The sequence below is a fragment of the Chinchilla lanigera genome, unplaced genomic scaffold (assembly GCF_000276665.1).
Source record: "Chinchilla lanigera isolate Chin_1 unplaced genomic scaffold, ChiLan1.0 scaffold00030, whole genome shotgun sequence".
NCBI lineage: Eukaryota > Metazoa > Chordata > Mammalia > Rodentia > Chinchillidae > Chinchilla > Chinchilla lanigera.
Genome location: NW_004955431.1, coordinates 10,451,349 through 10,471,355, shown reverse-complemented (window position 1 = coordinate 10,471,355; position 20,007 = coordinate 10,451,349). Strand labels below are relative to the sequence as shown.

Below are 20,007 nucleotides of genomic sequence, written 5' to 3'. Positions count from 1 at the left end.
TAGAAAACTTTGAGAACTGATGGAGGATTTCATGTACTCCATTGTTTTTATATGGACACGTTTACTTTTCATGAAGATATTTAAAACTAATTTTCTTAGAAATTATTGTGTGACAATGACAGCCAACATTTGCCACATTATATTCCAAGAACTCCATGGATTTTCTCCTTTTGCCCTCACCACCCTCTTATAATTCCCTCTTATAATTGTACTGATTCTATAGGTCCCATTTTCTTTTATTTGCTACCTATTATTTCTCTACAGTAGGTAAGTAGGATCTATGAAAGAGTAATAATAAGCCTAGTGATTAATTTATCTTCTAGATACCTTCCGCTTTCCTAAATGCCCTGGAAATTTTTATAAGCTACTAAAAAATAAAAGCTCTCTAATACCAGACAGGAGAGAAATCTTGCAAAATACTCTGCAAAATGAACAGCTCTATACATCAGGTATGAGTAAAAGAAGAAAGGATGCAGTGAGCAAGCCACTCCATACCTGCAAAGCTTTCACTTCTCTGTGAAGAAACCAACATCCCTGCTAATGTGCTAACAGATTTTGCTGATCAAAATGCAACTGTGGGCCAGAGATTACCTTTCTTCATAATTCAGGCAATGTGCTATTCTGCCCTATGGTAAAGCATAAAATGAAATACACTCCATTATAGCCAGCAAAATACAAACTTAATACTTCCTTTAATTAATGCTTCATTATTTCAGGTTCTGTTCCTCATAAGCAAATTAGTAGTGTGTATAAAATTGCCAAACACTGTTTAACCCACTTAACACAATACGATTTTCATACATTTTAAAGACAAGTATCAAACCCATCACTTAAAGCATTCTTATCTATAAGAACAACACCAGACATAGCATAGAAAGGACTGATATTTGAAATGTGTTACTTTGGTTTTATGCACTGTTTTAGTTAAGTTTGACTTTCTCTTGTGAAAATATTCAAACACAAAGGAAAGTACCAGTAACTAGATGTTATGATTATTGATATTATAGCATTTTTTTGTTTTACTGAAATGTATTAATGTATACTACATGTATCATACTTTACCCCTAATTCTTTTAGTATGAAAAATAACATTTCCTATATAATCACAATATTATGACACCTAACAAAATTTACAATAATTCCCCAATATTATCTATAATAATATTTATTCAAAGTTTTCCACTTATCCCCAAATGTTTTTAAAAATTGATTTATTCAAGGCAAGGTTCAGTCAGTGACCATTCAGTACATTTGAGTCTCATCTTGTGTGTCTTTTAGACTAGCACGGCTCCTCACTACCACCGCCACCACGCTACTTCTCAGCCCATTTTTTTCATCACATTGATTTACTAAAATAGATCACACCTGTTACCCTGTGGAATACTGCACCTTCTGGATTTGTCTTTTCCCCTCTAATGTCACTTCAGCTTGCTGTAACTGGTAAGGTTTTAATAGGTGCAGGTTCAGATATCAGTGAAGTTTGGAAATAAAAATTTTTATACTTGCTACAGACTTTATTGTTTGCTAGCCAAATATAGTTACTTCAACTGATTAAAAAGTGTTAAATTTCAAATAGTCACATTTGAAAGATATTTATAGTTCAGATGTTTAGAAAAGCCATCCAAAATTCTGTACCTGAGGTAAGGTGGTTTTTGATCCACCGAGAAAGAGTAGAAAGGTAAGACCAAAAGACTCCATCAGTCCCACTCCTCAGAAGCAGTAATTGTTAGTTTCCTGTACGTTCTTCAGGCATTTTTCTCTGAATATTTAAGCAGAAATATTATATACAATATAGAATTTTTAGAGAAACTTTGATAATATTTGATCCCGTTTCTGCAGCTGATTTTGTTTCAATTCTAGTACTGCTATTAATTTAGTGCTAGCTATAGTCCATTCTTCACAAACCCTTTGAAATTCACTTTCTACAATCTCGGATCCTATTTTTCTCCCACTTAAATGCACTTGGTGACTTTTCATTTTACTTACCTTACAATGTATTTCATCACCCTCGACTACAAAGCCATGTGGTGTGGCCCTACCTACCTTCTCAGCTCATCTCATACCCTCTCTGTCTCTTGTACTATTTCAGGCACACTGTCTTTCTGTTTGTGGGATGTGTCATTCAGGCTCTCCTTAGAAACTTGCAGTAGCTTTTTTGCGTTGAATTGTTCTCTTAATGAGGAGTTTTACACCTGGCTCCTTCCTTCATTCACATCCCAGCCCAGATCTACTTAGAAATACCTTCCCGACACCTAATTCGTTTTATTCATCAATAGGGCACTTAAATCTGATAATTTCTTACTTATCTAACTGCTTATTTAGATTTCATCTGTCTTTGCCCCTATGCATACTCAGTCATTTTTAGGTGCATAAAAACACATACACATCTGAGTGCAACTTTCATGAGAGCAGGGACCTTGTTACCTTTATCTTTTTCTAGGATCTAGAGTAATTTCTAACTCACAGTAGGTACTCAGAATTTATTGAGTGAATTTATATTAACTTTTGTATATACTAATGACTTTTATTAATGTAACGGAAGTCAGTTTAAACTGGCCTTACTTTAAAATACCAAGTTTTTACTGGCCCACATACTTAGAAAGTCCAGCGTTTGCTCAGTTGAGGAAAACTGGGGACAAGGGCTCACTGGTATCCCCAGGATGCCACACGTCCGTTTCTCTGCTACACTGGCTTCATTCTCAGACAGGATTCCCATGTTGCAGCAGGGATGCCTTCAAAACCCCATTAGAGAAAGGGAACTGCGCCCAAGTTTCGTTAGTTCACCTTGAATCATGCGTCCATTTCTGCACCAATGATAGTGCCCCAGGGATAGAATACACTGATTGACAGGTCCAGATCACCCGCCCATCGGGAAGTCAGGTAATGGGGTTGGCCCACTTCTACAAGAGTGAGGAAGGGCTGTTCCACGAAAGGAGGACAACGAATGCTAGACAGAAACAAAAAGGAATACATACCCATTACACTGGAGGAGCTGGTACTATTTTTTCCTACATGGAAATTGGCACATTTTTCTATGAACTGTCTGTTCATATTTGCTCATTTATTGAATTGGATTGTTCATTAGTTTATGAATTTTAAGAGCATATTTTTAAGGAAAATTGCTGTTTATGTGCTATAAATGTTTTCTGTTTTGTTATTTGTCTTTTGATTTTTTGACTAAAAATTTTGTCCGTAATTCCTACATAGAAGTGTTATGTAGTATAAAATAAACTTAATAAGTCCTGACATATTTAATACTCATCTAAAAAAGCCAAGTACAATATTAGGAGCTGAGAATTCAGAGATGAGTAGAAGATAAGGCATTCTCTTTAAGGGCTAGTCTACTAAGTAAAAAGAGGTTGTAAACTTTCTTAACTATTACCAGATGGTGTCATGTAAGGCCTCACAGATGAAATCTGAGCTGCTTCCAAAAGACTGAGTTGAAGTTCCCTGGTCGGATAAGAAGGGAGGCAGAGAATTTACTTGAGCACAGAAGCATCTGTAGGAATGATCTCTACATTGTCATAACTGAAGATTTCCAGAATGATGTCATGTATTTCATGACTGAAAAAGGAAAGAGACAAGAATTCTTCAAGCCATTTTTAAGGATTTTCAAGCCCTTAATTATTATAATGAGAGATAACATAACTTAGATATATTGGAAGCTAGAATGTGTGAAAAACGCTGAGATAACTGAAAGCTGTACTTGGAAGCCAAATAAATCAATCAGTTGTACCCAACTTCAGGTTGTATCTAACACATAGCTTTAGCTGGTTCTGTGAAATAAGCAGCCATAGCCTGGCCATGTGACTTTGATTTGACTTTTCTTCAGCATGAAAGCAAGGAGGTAGAAGTCCTGTAAGGTTCAATCCACTTCTGACGCTCTGGGAGGAAACAAGTAGGTACTTACCAGAGAAAAACAAATCACATCAAGATCCAAGTTTCAGATTTACCAAAGAAAATGTAATAACAGTGACATGTTAAGAGTACAGATGGAATGAATTCCTTACTGACCGTAGAAACATAAGAAAATCGAGCTGAAAAATAAATGTGAAGGTTGTATCTTATGCACATGAATAGTATCATTAGTACTTGTAACAATAGAAATGAACCCTTCAAAATATATGTATATAGGAAAAGGATCCTGTTACCATGAGCACGAGCCTTTGTAATTGCTTGTTTGTTTTTTTGTTTGTTATATATATATATATATCAAAATTCAGTTTAGGCTGGGCATGGTGGCACACTCCTGTTTTTGGGAAACTGAGGCAGGAGGATCACTACAAGTTCGAGGCAAGCCTGAACTACACAGTGAGACCCTGTTTCAAAAAAAAAAAAAAAAAGAATCAATTTACAGTCACTTGAGTTGGACCTTCAATTTCTCCTTGGAAAACTTTTTTATTCTTAAAAATTACAAGCTACGTTGATGACACTGACCATTCCTAAAGTCAAGCAACGTTTATTTCTGATTTATCAAATCAGTCTAGATTTGATTTATCAAATCAGTCTGCATAGAGACTTTTTCTGAAAAATCATCTAGTGTTTCTATATTTACCCAGTAAGTATTTTTTATTGACATAATTTGTCAATTTTTAGTTATCTAATTCATATATACTTGCTCCTCCCTCAAAAAAGGCTTGCTATAATGTGGAAGATTTTTTTGTAATCAGTACACGTTAGCAATAGAGAAGTGTGAGGTTCATTTTGGGAAACAGGCAGATGCTTTCTACATGTTTTAATCATTTTCTGTCCCATTACCCAGATCTCCCCTTCTTTCTCCCCACTGATTCCTTTCCCTGTCTCCAAAAGTCTATCTCCTACTTTCTTGCAGAAGGTTTTATAATATTAAAAAAAGTAACTGATAGATCAAGCTTAAATGAACAGAAAGGGAAGACAGGAAGTTAGAACTCAAAAGGATTCTCACTAAAATTTATCAAAGAACCACCTAAGGAGTCCTTGTCCCAGTACATGTTTACGGTTGTTAAGAAAACAAAAAGAAGGATGGAAATATTGGAGCAAACACATTTAAACATGTCTAAACAGAGTATTTCTCAGAGCCTTTAATGTACATAAGATCTGCCAGGATTTTTGTTCCCTGTAATGATTGCTAAGTTTTTTTCAGGAAAATAGTTTTTTATGGCACTTCAGTGTGACACAGATTCCTCTCGTTGGTCTTTGAACAAGGGAAATTGAGTGGTATAAGTGGAGAAAATGCTCAGCATCATTTCTTCACTAAATAGGATAATGCCTCACATGGATATAATGACACCACACAAGTCATTTCTCACTAATTTTACAGAGAATGCATTTTTCCGTATGAGTCACTCTTGAGTCTTTCATATTGAAAATAGTACATTTACAAGTTACTTAGGCTTTATAGTGGTTTAAAAGTTGAATGACCAAATTTTGCAGGTGTTAAACTTTTTCAGTTTTGCATGGTCTGTTTGCATGATTTTCTCTCATGTGTTACAGTGTTTGCTTGTAACATAAAAACTCACAAAAACAAAGAGCAATAGACGCATCCCAAGTTTTCAACTTTCACTGAAACCTTTTTATATGGTCCTGCCTGAAAAGCATAGCAGTGGTTACATCTAAATGTACACTGCTGGCAGAAAAACAGACTAGCTTCTGATATAGTAGCTATGATAAAATGGAAAAAAAAATCACAAAATTATAGATGTCACTAAGTATAGCCTTGCTTTCTCAACAGAATTCTTACCTTACTCATCTACCAAATCCAAACAGTATTGACATCGCGCTATTTGCTAAAATTTAAGGAGAGCAACCTAGCACCCTTATCATAGACTGGGATGTGGTGAGGTAGACATACAGCTAACTGATTAATAGATAACTATGAAGTGATACATGTTTGGATATCATGAGAAAACATGTCATCCATGACAAGCTTCTCATTACTCAAACATTTCTAAAGCTGTTTTTCTGTAAGTGGTTTATTGTTCCTTGACTACTGGAAGTGTGATAGAAAAACAGCAAGTACAAGCCAAATTACTTACATTATGTTTCATAAAATACATTTGTAACTGCATCACACAAATATTCAAAATTAGAAATATATTTTAAGAAGTTAATAATGGAGTTATATAAGACTCTAATATGGTGCAGCTGTTTCCCACAAGGCTTTTTTCTGTAAAACACACTAATAACATGACTTTGATGAAAATTGAGTAAAATGGAAAATGTAAATATTTATTTTATCCCTTTCCCAATAGTTAAGGAGAAAACTGGAAAGTATTAGAGGAAGGGCTATATTCCTTTTCAAGGAGAAATTTTATGAGGTCCTAGAGAACAAACAATATCTGATAAGCTTGATCCCTAGGGACTGGGTGGACATTTTATGCATTTGAAAGATTAGCATATTGAAGACAGAGCAAAGCAGTAAGCATTTGAAGTAGTTTGAAAAAAAATATATGTATTGAATTAGAAAGCATATGTACTTCTAGAAAAGTGTAAAATATACAGGCAATTTTAAGTGAAAATTTTAGTTTTTCAATTCAACCACATAACTTCTGTTCATTCTACTTTATAGTGATTAACCTTTTACCAAAAAATTAATTAATGTATGTTTATTTTAAATATTAAAATAGGGGCTGGGGATTTAGCTCAGCGGCACAGTGCCTGCCTGGCAAGCGCAAGGTCATGAGTGATTCCCAGTACTGGAAAAAAGACAAAACAAATAATAATAATAATAATAAATAAATAAATAAATATTAAAATGTTATGTAATGTTAATAAAATTGCCTTGCTTTTCTTATGTCTATGAAAAAAAGATTTCATAGATAACCATGAAATTTAACACAGAATAAAGTTTATGCCTTTGAATATTTAAAAAATATGTTTAAGCCAAAGTTTTATACTTTGTTTTACAAAAACAAAGACGAAAATAATTAAGGAGCTGGGCGTGGTGGCGCATGCCTATAATCCCAGCACTGGGGAGGCTGAGACAGGAGGATCATTGCAAGTTTGAGACCAGCCTGGGCTACAAAGTGAGTTCAAGGCCAGCCTTGAGCTGCATAATGAGACCCTATCTCAAAAAGACCAAAAGGAAAAAAAAAAAAAAAAAAAACTAATAATTAAGGAAATTTAAATTTTAATGCTCTTGTACTCAAGAAATAGTGCTTTTAAAAAAATAATTAAATTACTTAGTTTTTGTTAAGTAATAATTAAAGTTAAGAAAGATGAACATGATTTCCAAATAGTTTTAATATTCAGGACAAGCACCCTTGCAAATAAGAGTTTATTATGGAAATTCTAGTAGACTTTAACTGCTGACATCATTGTGTTATTTGAATTAGTCCCCTGGGACCAAAAGGAAAGCCTCACAGCAATTTATAAATGAATCTTTCTCTCTTTGGTAACATTATGTGTCCCATTGAAACACTAATTTTCTACTACTTCTCTTGTGAAAATTAAGCCTTGGGGGGAACTTCATAGTTAACTAGTAATATTAAATTTCGAAGTAAAGGAATATTATACTTAATTCTCATCTTTTGTTTTCTCTATAAACATGTATTCTTACAGAATGCAATCAAAAAACAAAATAATTGTAGCTATTTGATATCATAAGAGTGGTTTCCATATCCCAGTAAGCAAAAACCAGACAAAAACTTAAGCTAAATCAGTTTGTCATTTATAATCATGAGGATATTATGGTCTTTTTTTTTTTTTCCCTCGGGTACCGGGAACCGAACTCACGACCTTGTGCTTGCCAGGCGGGCACTTTGCTGCTGAGCTAAACCCCCAGCCCGATATTATGGTCTTAATAATGGGTATGCTGAGAAGTTTGAGGCACTGATATAATTAACATACACTTTACTGAAGGAAAAATAGATTGTATCATGAGCATCTCCTGTGTACCCACTATAGGAATTAGCATCCTAGTGGGTACATACCGTGGTGAAACTCTTACCAAGATCTTAGTGGTTTTAGCAAAAAAACCCTTTGCCAGGGAATCTGAATTGTCAGGATTATTTCTGTAACCCTTAAATTTATAGTTTAAATTAATGAAAAGGTGAACTGCCCCATCTGTGTAGTAATAGGATGAGATTAGCATTCCAACAGTGTTTCCATATGGAGGGTGTTGTTGGTTATGTTCTGGGCCCACATTATTGTTAAGGAAAGGTTTTCTCTAATGTGGTTATCCTTCACATGGTCAACTGCTTTCCCTTCCCTTCGCTGCATTTCCTTTATCCCAAGCTAAATTGTTGATGTATATGTTAAGGAGACAGGAAAATAACATTAAAACATTGATTTGGCCTTAATAATTAAAACTAGATCACCTCTGGTAACCCAGTTTATTGAAACTTTTAGCAAATTTCAGAAACTTTCCCATATGATAATCCTCTTGGGTGACTTAAGAAGTGTAGTGACTTATAAGTAAGATCAAAATCCGATTTAGTAGAAAATATAAAATATACAAAATTACGTTCCACACCTAAAATGAATTAGCAGTGAAATGCTTACCATCTAGAGTGTCTAATGTGATCATATTAAACAAAATGTTTCCTCTTATCTTTTGATAGCCAATTGGTGCTTTGAATCCAAAGAGAGCCGTGTTCTATGCAGAGCGCTATGAGACCTGGGAAGAGGAGCAAAGCCCGCCCTACCACTATAATACACATTATTCAACAGGGACGTCCACCTTATCCTGGCTTGTTCGAATTGTGAGTATCTTCCTTAAATTAGCTTATCTTTACCTTAAAGATTTTAACATAATTCAATTAAATGAAAATCAGACACACTTGTTACTCATTTTGAAGATTAGAGATCGGTGAAGTAGAAATTAGAGGTTCACAGCTGTACCAAAAACTGAATCTTTTTTTAAAAAATGAATTGTCTGATTTGCAGAATTGAACTCAAAATATTATTGTAAGCTTCCTAAGCCTAAGTCACTTATTTAAAAGCTTCGGTGGTGTTTGTTTGTTTCATTTTCGGTGGTATGGACTGAATTCAGGGCCTAAGGCGTACTGAGCAGTCTTTTACCACTGAGCTACCCCGCTCCAAGCCCTCTAGTTATAAAGAAGCCAAAGCCCTGAGCACATCCGCAGTGCCTACTGTTCTTTTCTCACCAAGGACACGCACTGGCACTCACCTGACACACTCTCTTGATTCTTCAGCAGCATGCTTTAAAACCAGCCTGCAAGTGCTTTGAAGAACTCTTTCTGTTGCTTTCTCTTGTTGCTAAAACATGAATATATTAAGCATCTCGTCTTTAAGAAATCCTCCTTCCAGCCCCTGCCCATTCTGCAGTTGCTTACCTCTGCAGTGACCCGAACCAAAAGCACAGCCTTTTGTGGGCTGTTCGTTGGGCACTTGCTCCTTCCACCCCGTCTCCTCTCTTCAGTTTTTAGCCTGACTGCCTCGGGCTCCGCACTGGGCTTTACTGAGTGGTTCTTGTGAAGGTCACACAGTATGTGTGAGAGCGTTCCCATCCTGTGTCTGATGCTCTTGACACCACTGCTCAGTGTTTTCTTCTGGAATTCTTTTCCTCATGGTTCTCCTAACAAGGGGTTAGGGTTTTCTCCTGTGGCCCTAACTGTCCCTGTCCGTCTTCTGTTCAGATTTCCTTTCCTTGATCTGTCTGTTCTTCAGGATCTTCTGTATACTGTGACTGACCTGTATCATTCAGTTCCAAGATAGGAACTTCCAGCTTCTGTCTTCACCTCAGACATTTCTCAGGGCTCCTTAGTTTCCAAGTGCCAATTGGTATTTTTCCCTGTACTTCTCACAATACCATAAACACCCTTCTAAAACTGAGCAGCAAGGGGCTGGGGATTTAGCTCAGCGGCAAAGCGCCTGCCTGGCAAGCGCAAGGTCGTGAGTTCGGTTCCTGGTACCAGAGAAAAAAAAAACAAAAAACAAACAAAAAAAAACAACAAAAAAAAAACTGAGCAGCAGGTCCCTCATGAACCTGCTGTAGTTCATCATATTTCCCCTAGTTAAATAACTGGCATAAGCATTCTCTTAGCTGAGCAATTTAGAAATGGAGGCACTTCACTGGATATTTTCTCCATTTTATCATCTCTCATATCAGACACATCCATAGATTTTACTGGTGAAATATCTCTAGAGTCCATCTCCTTTTCTCAATTAACTCTGCTACTTCCTTTAGTTTAGGTTACCATTATTTCCCATCTAGATGACTGCAAAAGCTCCTAGGAAATCTTGATGCTTTTCTGCTTTTTCTGATAGTATACTTAAAAGTAGTTATTGGAGTCAGAGAATATGAGTCTCCTTTTCTTTCTTTTTGTCTGTCTGTCTCTTTCTTCTCTCCTCCCCTCTCCTCCTCCTCCTCTTCTTCATCTTTGTCTCTCTCTGTCTCTCTCTCTGTCTCTGTCTGTCTCTCTCTGTCTCCTATAAAGGACTGAGGAGTACTGGAGAATGCTAAATCAAAGCAGTGTCATCAGTGTTATCTTCTGTTACTAAAATATACTTCGGACCACTCTGTTGGATGAGGCCCATGCCTCCAAAACACTGAAAAAGCAGCATGCATGAGCATCTCCCTTTTCAAAGATGTTTTTCCCTAAGGCTAAAGGACAACTTTAATAGGAGGTCTTCTTCAAGAATTTTCCATTATAGGGAGCAATTAAACTTCCAAAAGTTCAAAATAAACAGACATGAAAATGAAAAGACTGATGGATTTAGATTCTCTGATCACCAAACGATTTGACCATAAAACTAAATCTGCATTCATTACCACCACCAGTGGAAAGTGACTTAGCTGTGAGAGAACCAGGAACAAACACAGACTCAGTAGGAGAAGTAAAATTTTAATACCTAGAGACAAAAGTGTCAGTAAAGCGGAAGTTCTATTTGCTATTAAGGACTCATTCTGGAAGTTGAGAAAACATGTCCCCGAGCTTAAGCAGTCCTGCAGGTGGACTTCTTAGCTACACAGTCTACTTGATTTCATCAGGTTGTCCACATGGAACTCTGTAAAGGGACCTCCAAAATCACTAGAAAACATTGAAACCAGAGATTTTCACCCTGGAAGGCCTTAACTACCTCCGGGTTTGTGAACAGTGCTTGCTGCCCCAGTGAGCCACTGTCGTGGAGGGCATAGGACACCTCTCTTAGGCACCTTAGAAATGGAAAGAAAGGGTCAAGAGCCATTTTAGGGGGAGAAAAAAACCCACATTTTCAACTGGGTTCTTTTCATAATTAAATGAGAGGAATATAGTATTTTCAAATACATAAAATGATATTCTGTGGTTTTATTGTAAACAAATTAGTCAAATGTAAACCCATATTTACAAGGGTTATTCAAGTGCAAGTCCACAAAAACATTTGCTCTCCTGATTTAAATTAACTTCTATCTTGAATGAATACTTTCTCAGATCATAAATTATAAGTCATCCTTAAATTGACATATTATTCTACTGGAATGTAATACAAACTTGAACCTGTAAGGCTATGACAGATTGTTCCCATATTTACCCAGTTGCACCTACACAGCAGGGCTGAACAACAGAAATTCAGTTGCAAGTTGTCTATCTAATTCAGTTTGATGGTAGCCCCTTAAAAAAGGTGAAATTAATTTTAATTAGTTTGCCCAGTATACTCAAAATGTTATTATTTCAACATAAATTCAATATAAAAATTATTCCTGTAAAAATCAATATAAAAATTATTCATGAGACATTCTACTCTTTTGTGTTCTGTCTTTGAAGTTCATAATACAGTATATATTTACAACACATCTCAGTTTGAGCTAGCGACATTTCAAGAGCTCAACACTCACTGTGGCAGTTGTCTGCTGTATTGGACAAAACAGATCTATAGAGATGCTTTTATGGGGACTCATTTAGCCCAAATCTCTTATGCCATGTTGTTCTAAGTAGAAGTATTATGGTCTAATGTCTTAGTAAGTGTTTAACATATGGCCCAGGAATTGTGACTTCCTCACTCCCACCTCAGGGAGTTTATGAAGTAGAAAATGTGTTAAAATTAGTGTGACTGAGAATTAGTTCATAAAAATATAACACAGAATAAACAAGTATCTCCCCTTTACCCTTCAAGGATTGTAGCCGTATAGTCATTAAAGTCATTATTAGTTTTAGTCAATATATTAAGCACAGCAGTGATAATAATTGTATAAAGATGCTAATCAACTGCATACCTCATTACATTGAAGCAAAATACTACTTTAGACAAACTACCTATCTCTTGCCTAGGGAGGGGAGGGAAATGAGGAAAAAAACTCTAAATTACAAGACTCTAAGTCTAAATTACAAGACTCTAAGTCTAAATTACAAGACTCTAGGGCTGGGGATTTAGCTCAGCGGCAAAGCGCCTGCCTGGCAAGTGCAAGGTCGTGAGTTCGGTTCCCGGTACCGGAGAAAAAAAAACAAAAAAATAAATAAATAAATAAATAAATTACAAGACTCTGAAAAGACCACTTCCTTGATAAGTGTCTAAACAAATGATAAATAAACTATCGTATCAAAGTTTGGAATTTCTTCAAATAATAACTAACATAAAATGACCCATTGTGCTTGGAATGTTTTTAAGCCTTACCGTGGACATACAGCATCCATTCTGAAGTAATTAAATCTTGCTCATTAACCACTTCAGCCTTCATAACATAAGCACCTTCCAAATTTAGTATACGTAGCCCTTGTATCTAGCACTCATTTCGCAGATATTTAATTAGAATTACTTTATAACTATGATGTTTAGACCTTGGAACCTTCTTTATAAATTATGTGCTGTCTTCAGAGCTTCTCCTCAAGCCTCTTTATCCCTTTAACCTTAACATATATGTTTAGAATAAGAAAATAATAGAATCACTTTTCAAAGTTTGTAATTGAAGCCAAAAGATAATGGTATGGACGAAATCAGATCGGGCACATTCAGGGTGGTCAGGCCGGTCTGGCCATAGACAAGATAATGGTATTGAATAAAATATTTTTGCCTTGTTTATTCTGAATACTGATGCTTAAGGACAATATATATTTAATTTGAGGACGAGCAGTACTGTTTAAAGTGCCTAAAGGTACTTAATAGAGACTTGAAAGATTCTGAAAGATACTTCTGGGTTCTTTTTTTTTTTCTTTTTTGGTCTTTTTGAGACAAGGTCTCCCTGTGCAGTTCAGGCTGTCCTCAAGCTCACTTTGTAGCTGCGGCTTGCCTGAAACTCCTAATGATCCTCTTGCCTCAGCCTCCAAGTGCTGGGATTACAGACGTGCACCACCACGCCCCGCTGGGTCCTTTCAAAAGAAATGGGAGATAGTAAACTTCTGGAGTTAAGAAAGGCCAGTGGAAATAGTGATCCCTCTATTTCCCAGAAAGTGACTTCGAATTTTGTCAGATGTAAAAGAGAATAATTATACCTACTCTGGAAGATAATGGTGCGGATTGTGAGCTGAGATAACACACCCCCTACTAAAGAAAGGCAATCAGTAACTGCTAGTTCCCCTTCCTTTTGTGTTCTTTGTGCTTCCTACCACTTCAAATGTATATATTCTCCTTGCTATAGTTATGTTGAAAGTACTACTGCCCATAGATGGAGTTGGGTTTTGGCTTTCAAGTAGGATAAAGATCATGAAAAGATTTTAAAAGATTTTAAAAGAATCCTATGAGATGATTAACCAAAAATTAAATAAGACAAAAATAAAGGAGTTGAGAAAAGAAAAAAGGAGCTCATTGGCCATTGATACTACAGGACCTGACCCGGAGTTTTTAAAGCCCAATCAGTACCAGTATTTTGATTGCTGAAACTGCCGCTTGTTATGTATTCATTTTTACATCTTATCTAAACTGACAGCTTCTCTAGTATAATCATAAAATGTCTCATGTGCAGATATAGCCATAGAGAGATGAAGTACAGATGTGTTAGGTGACTAAGACTAGAAGTTCTTTAGGCTTAATACGGCACTTGATGTTGTGTTAATCAGGTGTGAATCAGATGGGAAGAAAGGCCTTGTACTGTCTTGAAGGTAATAGGAAAACAGATGGAAAAAAGTAATCTGTACAGTAATCAGAGCCTGAAGGATCAATACTCACTTATAAACAAATAGGTTATCAATTTCTATTAGTACTCTACCATTGTAGCCGCTAGAGGCCTTCAGGAATAATGAGAATTTATGTCAGTAATGTAGAATGTGGCCCTAAAACAGTTGTAATCAGATCTTTTTAACAGTTACTTAGGGAAAGAAAATGTAGAATTTATCAACATTTTTTGCTTTTGACTACCACCAGATTAATAAAACTTCTTACCAGAAATTTTTAAAAATCCTTCATTGTAAGGCTTTTTTTTCCTGATGTCCATCAGTGCTGTTTTTAGTATGCCTTTGTTAAGGGTTGAAAACTAGAAAGGATTTTATAATTTAATGTTGTAGTCAAGATCAGCTTTTAGTGGCTAATGATAAAAAGTAGGGCTTCGTATGTATAAAGAAGTCTTAGCTCACATCTGTTTAATTAAAAAATAGAGACAAGTTTGATCTCTCTGTTAATCTCTGCCTACAAGCCACAAAGAAAAAATAAAATGTCTTTCATCTTAGTATAATGAAGTGAGTTCTGAAAATACACATTTTTAGTCAAATTTCCACTGCTGCTTAAGATCTGAACATAAAAATCTGTATCTCACCCACCCATATCTCCATCTCTCAAGAGTGACTCTGTATGTTTAGGTATATACTATATGTTCAACAGAAATTTTTCAAACATTTACATGAGCCAAACACCGTGTCTGGTGCTGGGATACAGAGGTGAATAAGGCTGAAGGACTTAAGAGCCTGGTCTCAGAATCCAGTGAGCTGGAAGCCTGGTTGGGAGTCCAGCAATAAGTACTTGGCATAGTTGTAAAGCTGGTATTCATTTTCTACCTCTGTGTCGGGCAGTATACATTGTGCTTTCTCCATATTATTTTATTTCGTCTTATCCAAGTCCCATAATTGCCCCCAAAGTATTATCCATCCCAGTTTACACAGATGAAGGAATGGAGACAGTTACTTGACAGTTATTTAAGATAAAGTAACTTGCCTGAAATAAGTATCTGAACCAAAATTCAGACTTAGATCTATCTCATTCAGTGTATCACTGCTACTTTTAGAAATTTTATATTCCAGTTAATTTAATTTAGTGATGAGATATACTGCATTCACTACCTGATTTTAATAGTTTAAGTTCTGTAAAGCAATTAGTGAAAACTATCTCGTAAAATTTTTATTCCTCGTATAATTTTGGTGACTTCTGTCTCTCATGTAATTTAAAATCATAAACAACAATATGGGCTTCCTGGATGCATATATCCTTTACAAGTGAATTAATAATGCCCCGCTTACTGGTATATTATTATATCATTCTTGATTTTTACCTCTTTCATCATCCTTTTCTGTCATTCAAAACTGAACATATAATACTAGCAATACATTATTCCACTCAGTTCAAAAAGATACTGAGAAAGATGAATATTTATACCTGTTGCCCAATAGCCAGCCCTTCAGGACAGTGGCAAGGAAGGAAGTTTAAGAGGGCAGAGTGATATTTAATATACTCAAAAGAATGAGTACAGCTCACATGTTTTTAAGAGACTTAAATATTTAGGGAAATGTCATGTAGATTTCTCAGCTTAACAGATCTGGGAATGACATATCATTTATCCTGAATTTAAGAGAGAATTAAAACATGGAAAAAGAACTATATGTGTGCCCTTACTATACTTGGTACCTAACAAATCCTTAGTAAGAATGAATATTATTTAATCCTTGATACTTGGAAGCAAACTTAATCCACCAAAAATAATGCCTTCCTGCCAACAGAAGAACTACAGAATAAACACTAACATTAAATGTACTGGGACACTGTGATAAAGACTTTCTAGGTTTCCTGCTATGGAGATGTTCTAGATGACAGATACTATGCTAAACTAAGATAATAGTCACAAAATACAAAAAGGACTAGTGTTTATCCAGTTTCACTTATACTTAATTTATTGCTTTCCTTTATTCATCAGATTACATATCGAGCAGCTTCTCTGTACCAGTAATTGTGCTAAGTCTTGGATATGAGATAGTAAATAACCTACTCATAAGGGTAATACAGACAAGATTAGTCCCTGGGAACCAACTGTACAGGCTCGTGTGAGCATACTGGCAGAGCTTTGGTAAATCCAAGAGTCTCTCAGGGGAAAATGGCAGCTTGGCTGAGACTTAAAGGATACAAAGAACTTAGTCACATAAGGATAGTGAAGGAAAGGGCTAAGTTTCTTCCTAACAGAGGGAAGGTCATGCACAAAAGACAAGAAGCAGGAGGAGCATAGTGTTAAATAGACTGTGTACCACTCAAGCTCTTGTAAGACAAATCAGATAATTCTGCTTTTCTCCTAAAAGCTTCCAAGAGTTGTTGAAGGATACTAAGCAGGGATTTGCATTTTTAGGAGATCATCAGCAGCCCGCACAGTAGAACTAAACTTGGGAAGCTTTCCCGGGTACCCTAAAGTGGACATTCCCTGCTAGATACACTACAGTGGACAAAATTAGAGTGATGTTTAATATTGTACTGTATAGCATAGCATCTGTCATCTAAAACATCTTCCCATAGCAGTACACTGTAGTGTGTATGGCCTTCATTATGAGAAAGAAAAACTGAGTTATGAATGTCATGTAAAATCATTTGTCATAAGATCACAGAGCACTAGAATACCAGCATTTTATAGATCAGAAGCCCAAAAGCCGAAGCAACAGGTACCGTTGTGGCCCAGGCAGGCCCAGACCCACAGGTCCTGACTCCCTCGTGTGAGCATCCCTCCCGGCTCTGTGCTGCCTCCGTTTCAAGAGAGCACTCAGATTTTACAAAGGCATGAGCAGAGGTGTGTTTCAAATGGCCAAATTACTGTTTCTGTTTTTCGCTTAGGAACCTTTCACAACCTTCTTCCTCAACGCGAATGATGGAAAATTTGACCATCCGGATCGAACCTTCTCATCCATTGCAAGGTCCTGGAGAACAAGTCAGAGAGATACTTCCGATGTGAAGGTAGGCGCTTTTCTTTGTTGATATTAATTGAATTTCAAAATGTGTTGCAATGTTGATTTTATTATTTAAGTGGGTATATGAGGCATTTTGTACTGTAGCTCTGTTCCATAATAATTAAAATTATATGCTACATCATAACCTTAAAGGGAAATAACTTAGAGCATCATTTAAAAATGTTGCATTTTGTAAATTAGGTAAGATGTTTTCATTATTTCTAAAAATTTCTATCTAATTTAGATGGAATAATCAGGAGATGGAAGGAAAAGCCCATAAATTGCCTTTCCTGCTGTTCACTCAATATTTGGCCCATTCCATAAAACACAGTGGGAATTGGATTTGACCTTAATGTGTCATATTGTTATAGCTTGCCCAGCTTTGGTTTTGTGTAGCCTGGGGCAATTAATAAAGCATTAATGACAAGACCCATTTAAAATGGAGGCTTTTCTGTGCAGCCTTAGCTTTTACTTGACTGTGCCTGGGGATACTATGCAACAATACACATTAGATTAAACCAACCAGAAGCAGCCAGAGCACAGGGTAATTTTACAGTTGGTACTGCTTAACTATTGTTAAATGCAAAGATTTGTTCTTCATTTATATGGGCTCTTGTTTTTTAAAGAAAGAAAATGATTGTGTTTAATACACTGAAATACATTTGCTTTCTTCTTTTTCTCTTTCTTCCTGGTAATAAGATTTCACGATCAGATTCTTGCATAGGTACATGTGTTTCTTCTTTTAAGCCCCTTCAAGACATTTTTCCATTAGTGTCAGTATAAAAACGTGATGGTCTCCTCTTTAGGGTGTTACTCCAGCAAACAGCACTTAGGTAAAGTAAAATTTGTCAGTAATTTATGTGAACTTATCTTTTGCAAAACATTTATATATAAAACAATTACAGTGTTACCAAACTAAAAGGAAAATTGGGTGAATCCAACTTCTGTTCTTTTCCAAAGCAGAAAACAAAACAGAGCCAACTAGAGTGTAGCATATGTAAGTTACATTTGTTGCTATAAAAGTTTATGTTGTGATTATTAGTTTATATACATGACAGTCACATTTAGAATGGGGGGATTTAGCATGTGTCCATATATTAAATTGGAAGTTCACAGTTTTATTCTAACAATACTAAATTGTAAAGTCTAACAGTATTATATAATTTTTATGAGGAATTAAAAATCTGTGTGCTGTCATTTCAACTAACTTACTACTAATGAATTCCTGGAAGGAGTCCATTTCTTATTTAATAATACTTTGAGATTAATATAGAAAATGGGGGTCCATGGGCTATCACTGATCAATAGTATTTAGAATCAACACAGTCTTTATAAAGAGCACTCAATAAATGTTCTGTGTGTGAAATAAATATCCTTATTTATAACTGGAAGCTTCCTATGACATTTAACCTTACTTAGGTCTTCAGTCAGAGCTGTACCATTATTATAGCAAACTATTTTGAGTGAAAATGCCTGTTCGCCGTTACCTGATACCATCGCAAGAAAGAAAAGTTTTTCAGCTGCATTGAAAGATTTGTATGCCCACACACATCTGGGACTGTCGTCCTAACTTATTTATTTAAATACAGTTTTGACTTAACTTTCTAGTTTGAGTTTTACCGATACTTTAGAGGAGCAGAACCTCAGTTTCCGTTTCAGTCTCGGTGGCCATTGCCCCGCTTCAGGCTCTTCCTGGGAAACAGCGGTTTTCCTGCTCAGACCCTTTCAGAAACATGGACATTTCATTCAAATCACAGTTGTGCTACAGACGTTTGCAGAGTCACAGAAGGACAGAGCCCACTGTGACTGTCACTCGTGGGAGGTTTTTGTTTCTCATCCTCAAGCAGCGGCACTGAACAAACGCATACTCGCCCCAGACTTAATTGGTTCATAAGGAGCTCATCTCCCCAGCCTGATGTTATGGGAGTGCTCTCCTTTCCAGTTCTCTCCTGCTCCTGCCCTCCTCTTTCACATTGTGTGATAACGAATCTTGAGTATCTTGCTGTGCTGACCTACTCTTTTCTTTGTAAAGAAAGCTACAGTATCTACAATAATGTCCTTAAGCAGTCTCCCGTGGACCGAGAGTTTACCTTTCTCTCCGATTGTTACCGTTACTGTGCAGTGAATCGGGTGCTTGCCCAGAAACCTGGATGAACTGTGCCTACATATACAAAGGGCAGCTCCTGTGAACCGGTCTGGTGGCTCAGAGGCTATATAAGTTTTGAAATTTTTAAACTCTCATCCCCAAAATGATAGTTGATTTCCTGTAGCAGTGTGCAAGGGAGCCTCCTTTTCTGCCGCCACATCATCACTACTATAGTGATGGAACTTTAGGAACTCTGGGTATTGAGAAATGGAGTTGCCTTTGCTTTGGTCTGCATTTGTTTGAGTGATACGCACCATTTTTCATGTATTTATTGACCTGTATATTGCACCTTTGCCCATTTTTCAGTTGGAACTTACGTGTTTTCGTGATGACCTGAAAATGACTTTTGACATTAAAATTCCAAATTACAAGTATATTTTCTCAGTCTTTCAGCTGTATGTTTCAATTGTGTGTGTGTGTGTTTCTAGTCAAATATATCCATTTTTCCCTTTCCTTTACAACATCAGAATCTGTATCCTTATGGCAGAAATATTAAAGAAAAGTTAATTTTTTGGTAATTACTAATGGTAACTTAAAAATTTTCTAAATTCACGAATGAACATATTGATTAAAGGGTACAAAATTCTTTGCTTTAAAATAATTACGGATTTAGCGAGGAAGAATGTGTTCCCAATACTTATATTAACCATTTTGCTATGTGTTAAAATCTAATAAGCTTTGTATTTCTTATTTATAAACTGTATTGTAGCTTCCACTATATTTTTAGGGAAATCTGTTTTCATTTCCTGAGACTAAAAGTATCCTTGCAAATCTACTAACTTAGATAACGCTATCGGAGAGAACTAGAATGTAGTCGATGGTTTCATTCTGTCTCTCTCTATTAATGTCAGTCTCTTCCTGTGCTAATGAACACAA

General features: G+C 36.0%; 1 protein-coding gene across 7 annotated transcripts in view; it reads left to right on the top strand.

Annotated features, from left to right (window-relative positions):
- Positions 1–20,007, top strand: part of Nbea (neurobeachin) — a gene marked incomplete at its 5' end in the record, with an annotated part of 638,824 nt that overhangs the window by 546,529 nt on the left and 72,288 nt on the right. For all 7 annotated transcript variants that reach the window (XM_013515839.1, XM_013515836.1, XM_013515838.1 and 4 more), the window contains 2 exon segments: positions 8,541–8,681; positions 16,873–16,992. In XM_013515839.1, the coding sequence (XP_013371293.1) occupies positions 8,541–8,681; positions 16,873–16,992 (261 nt within the window).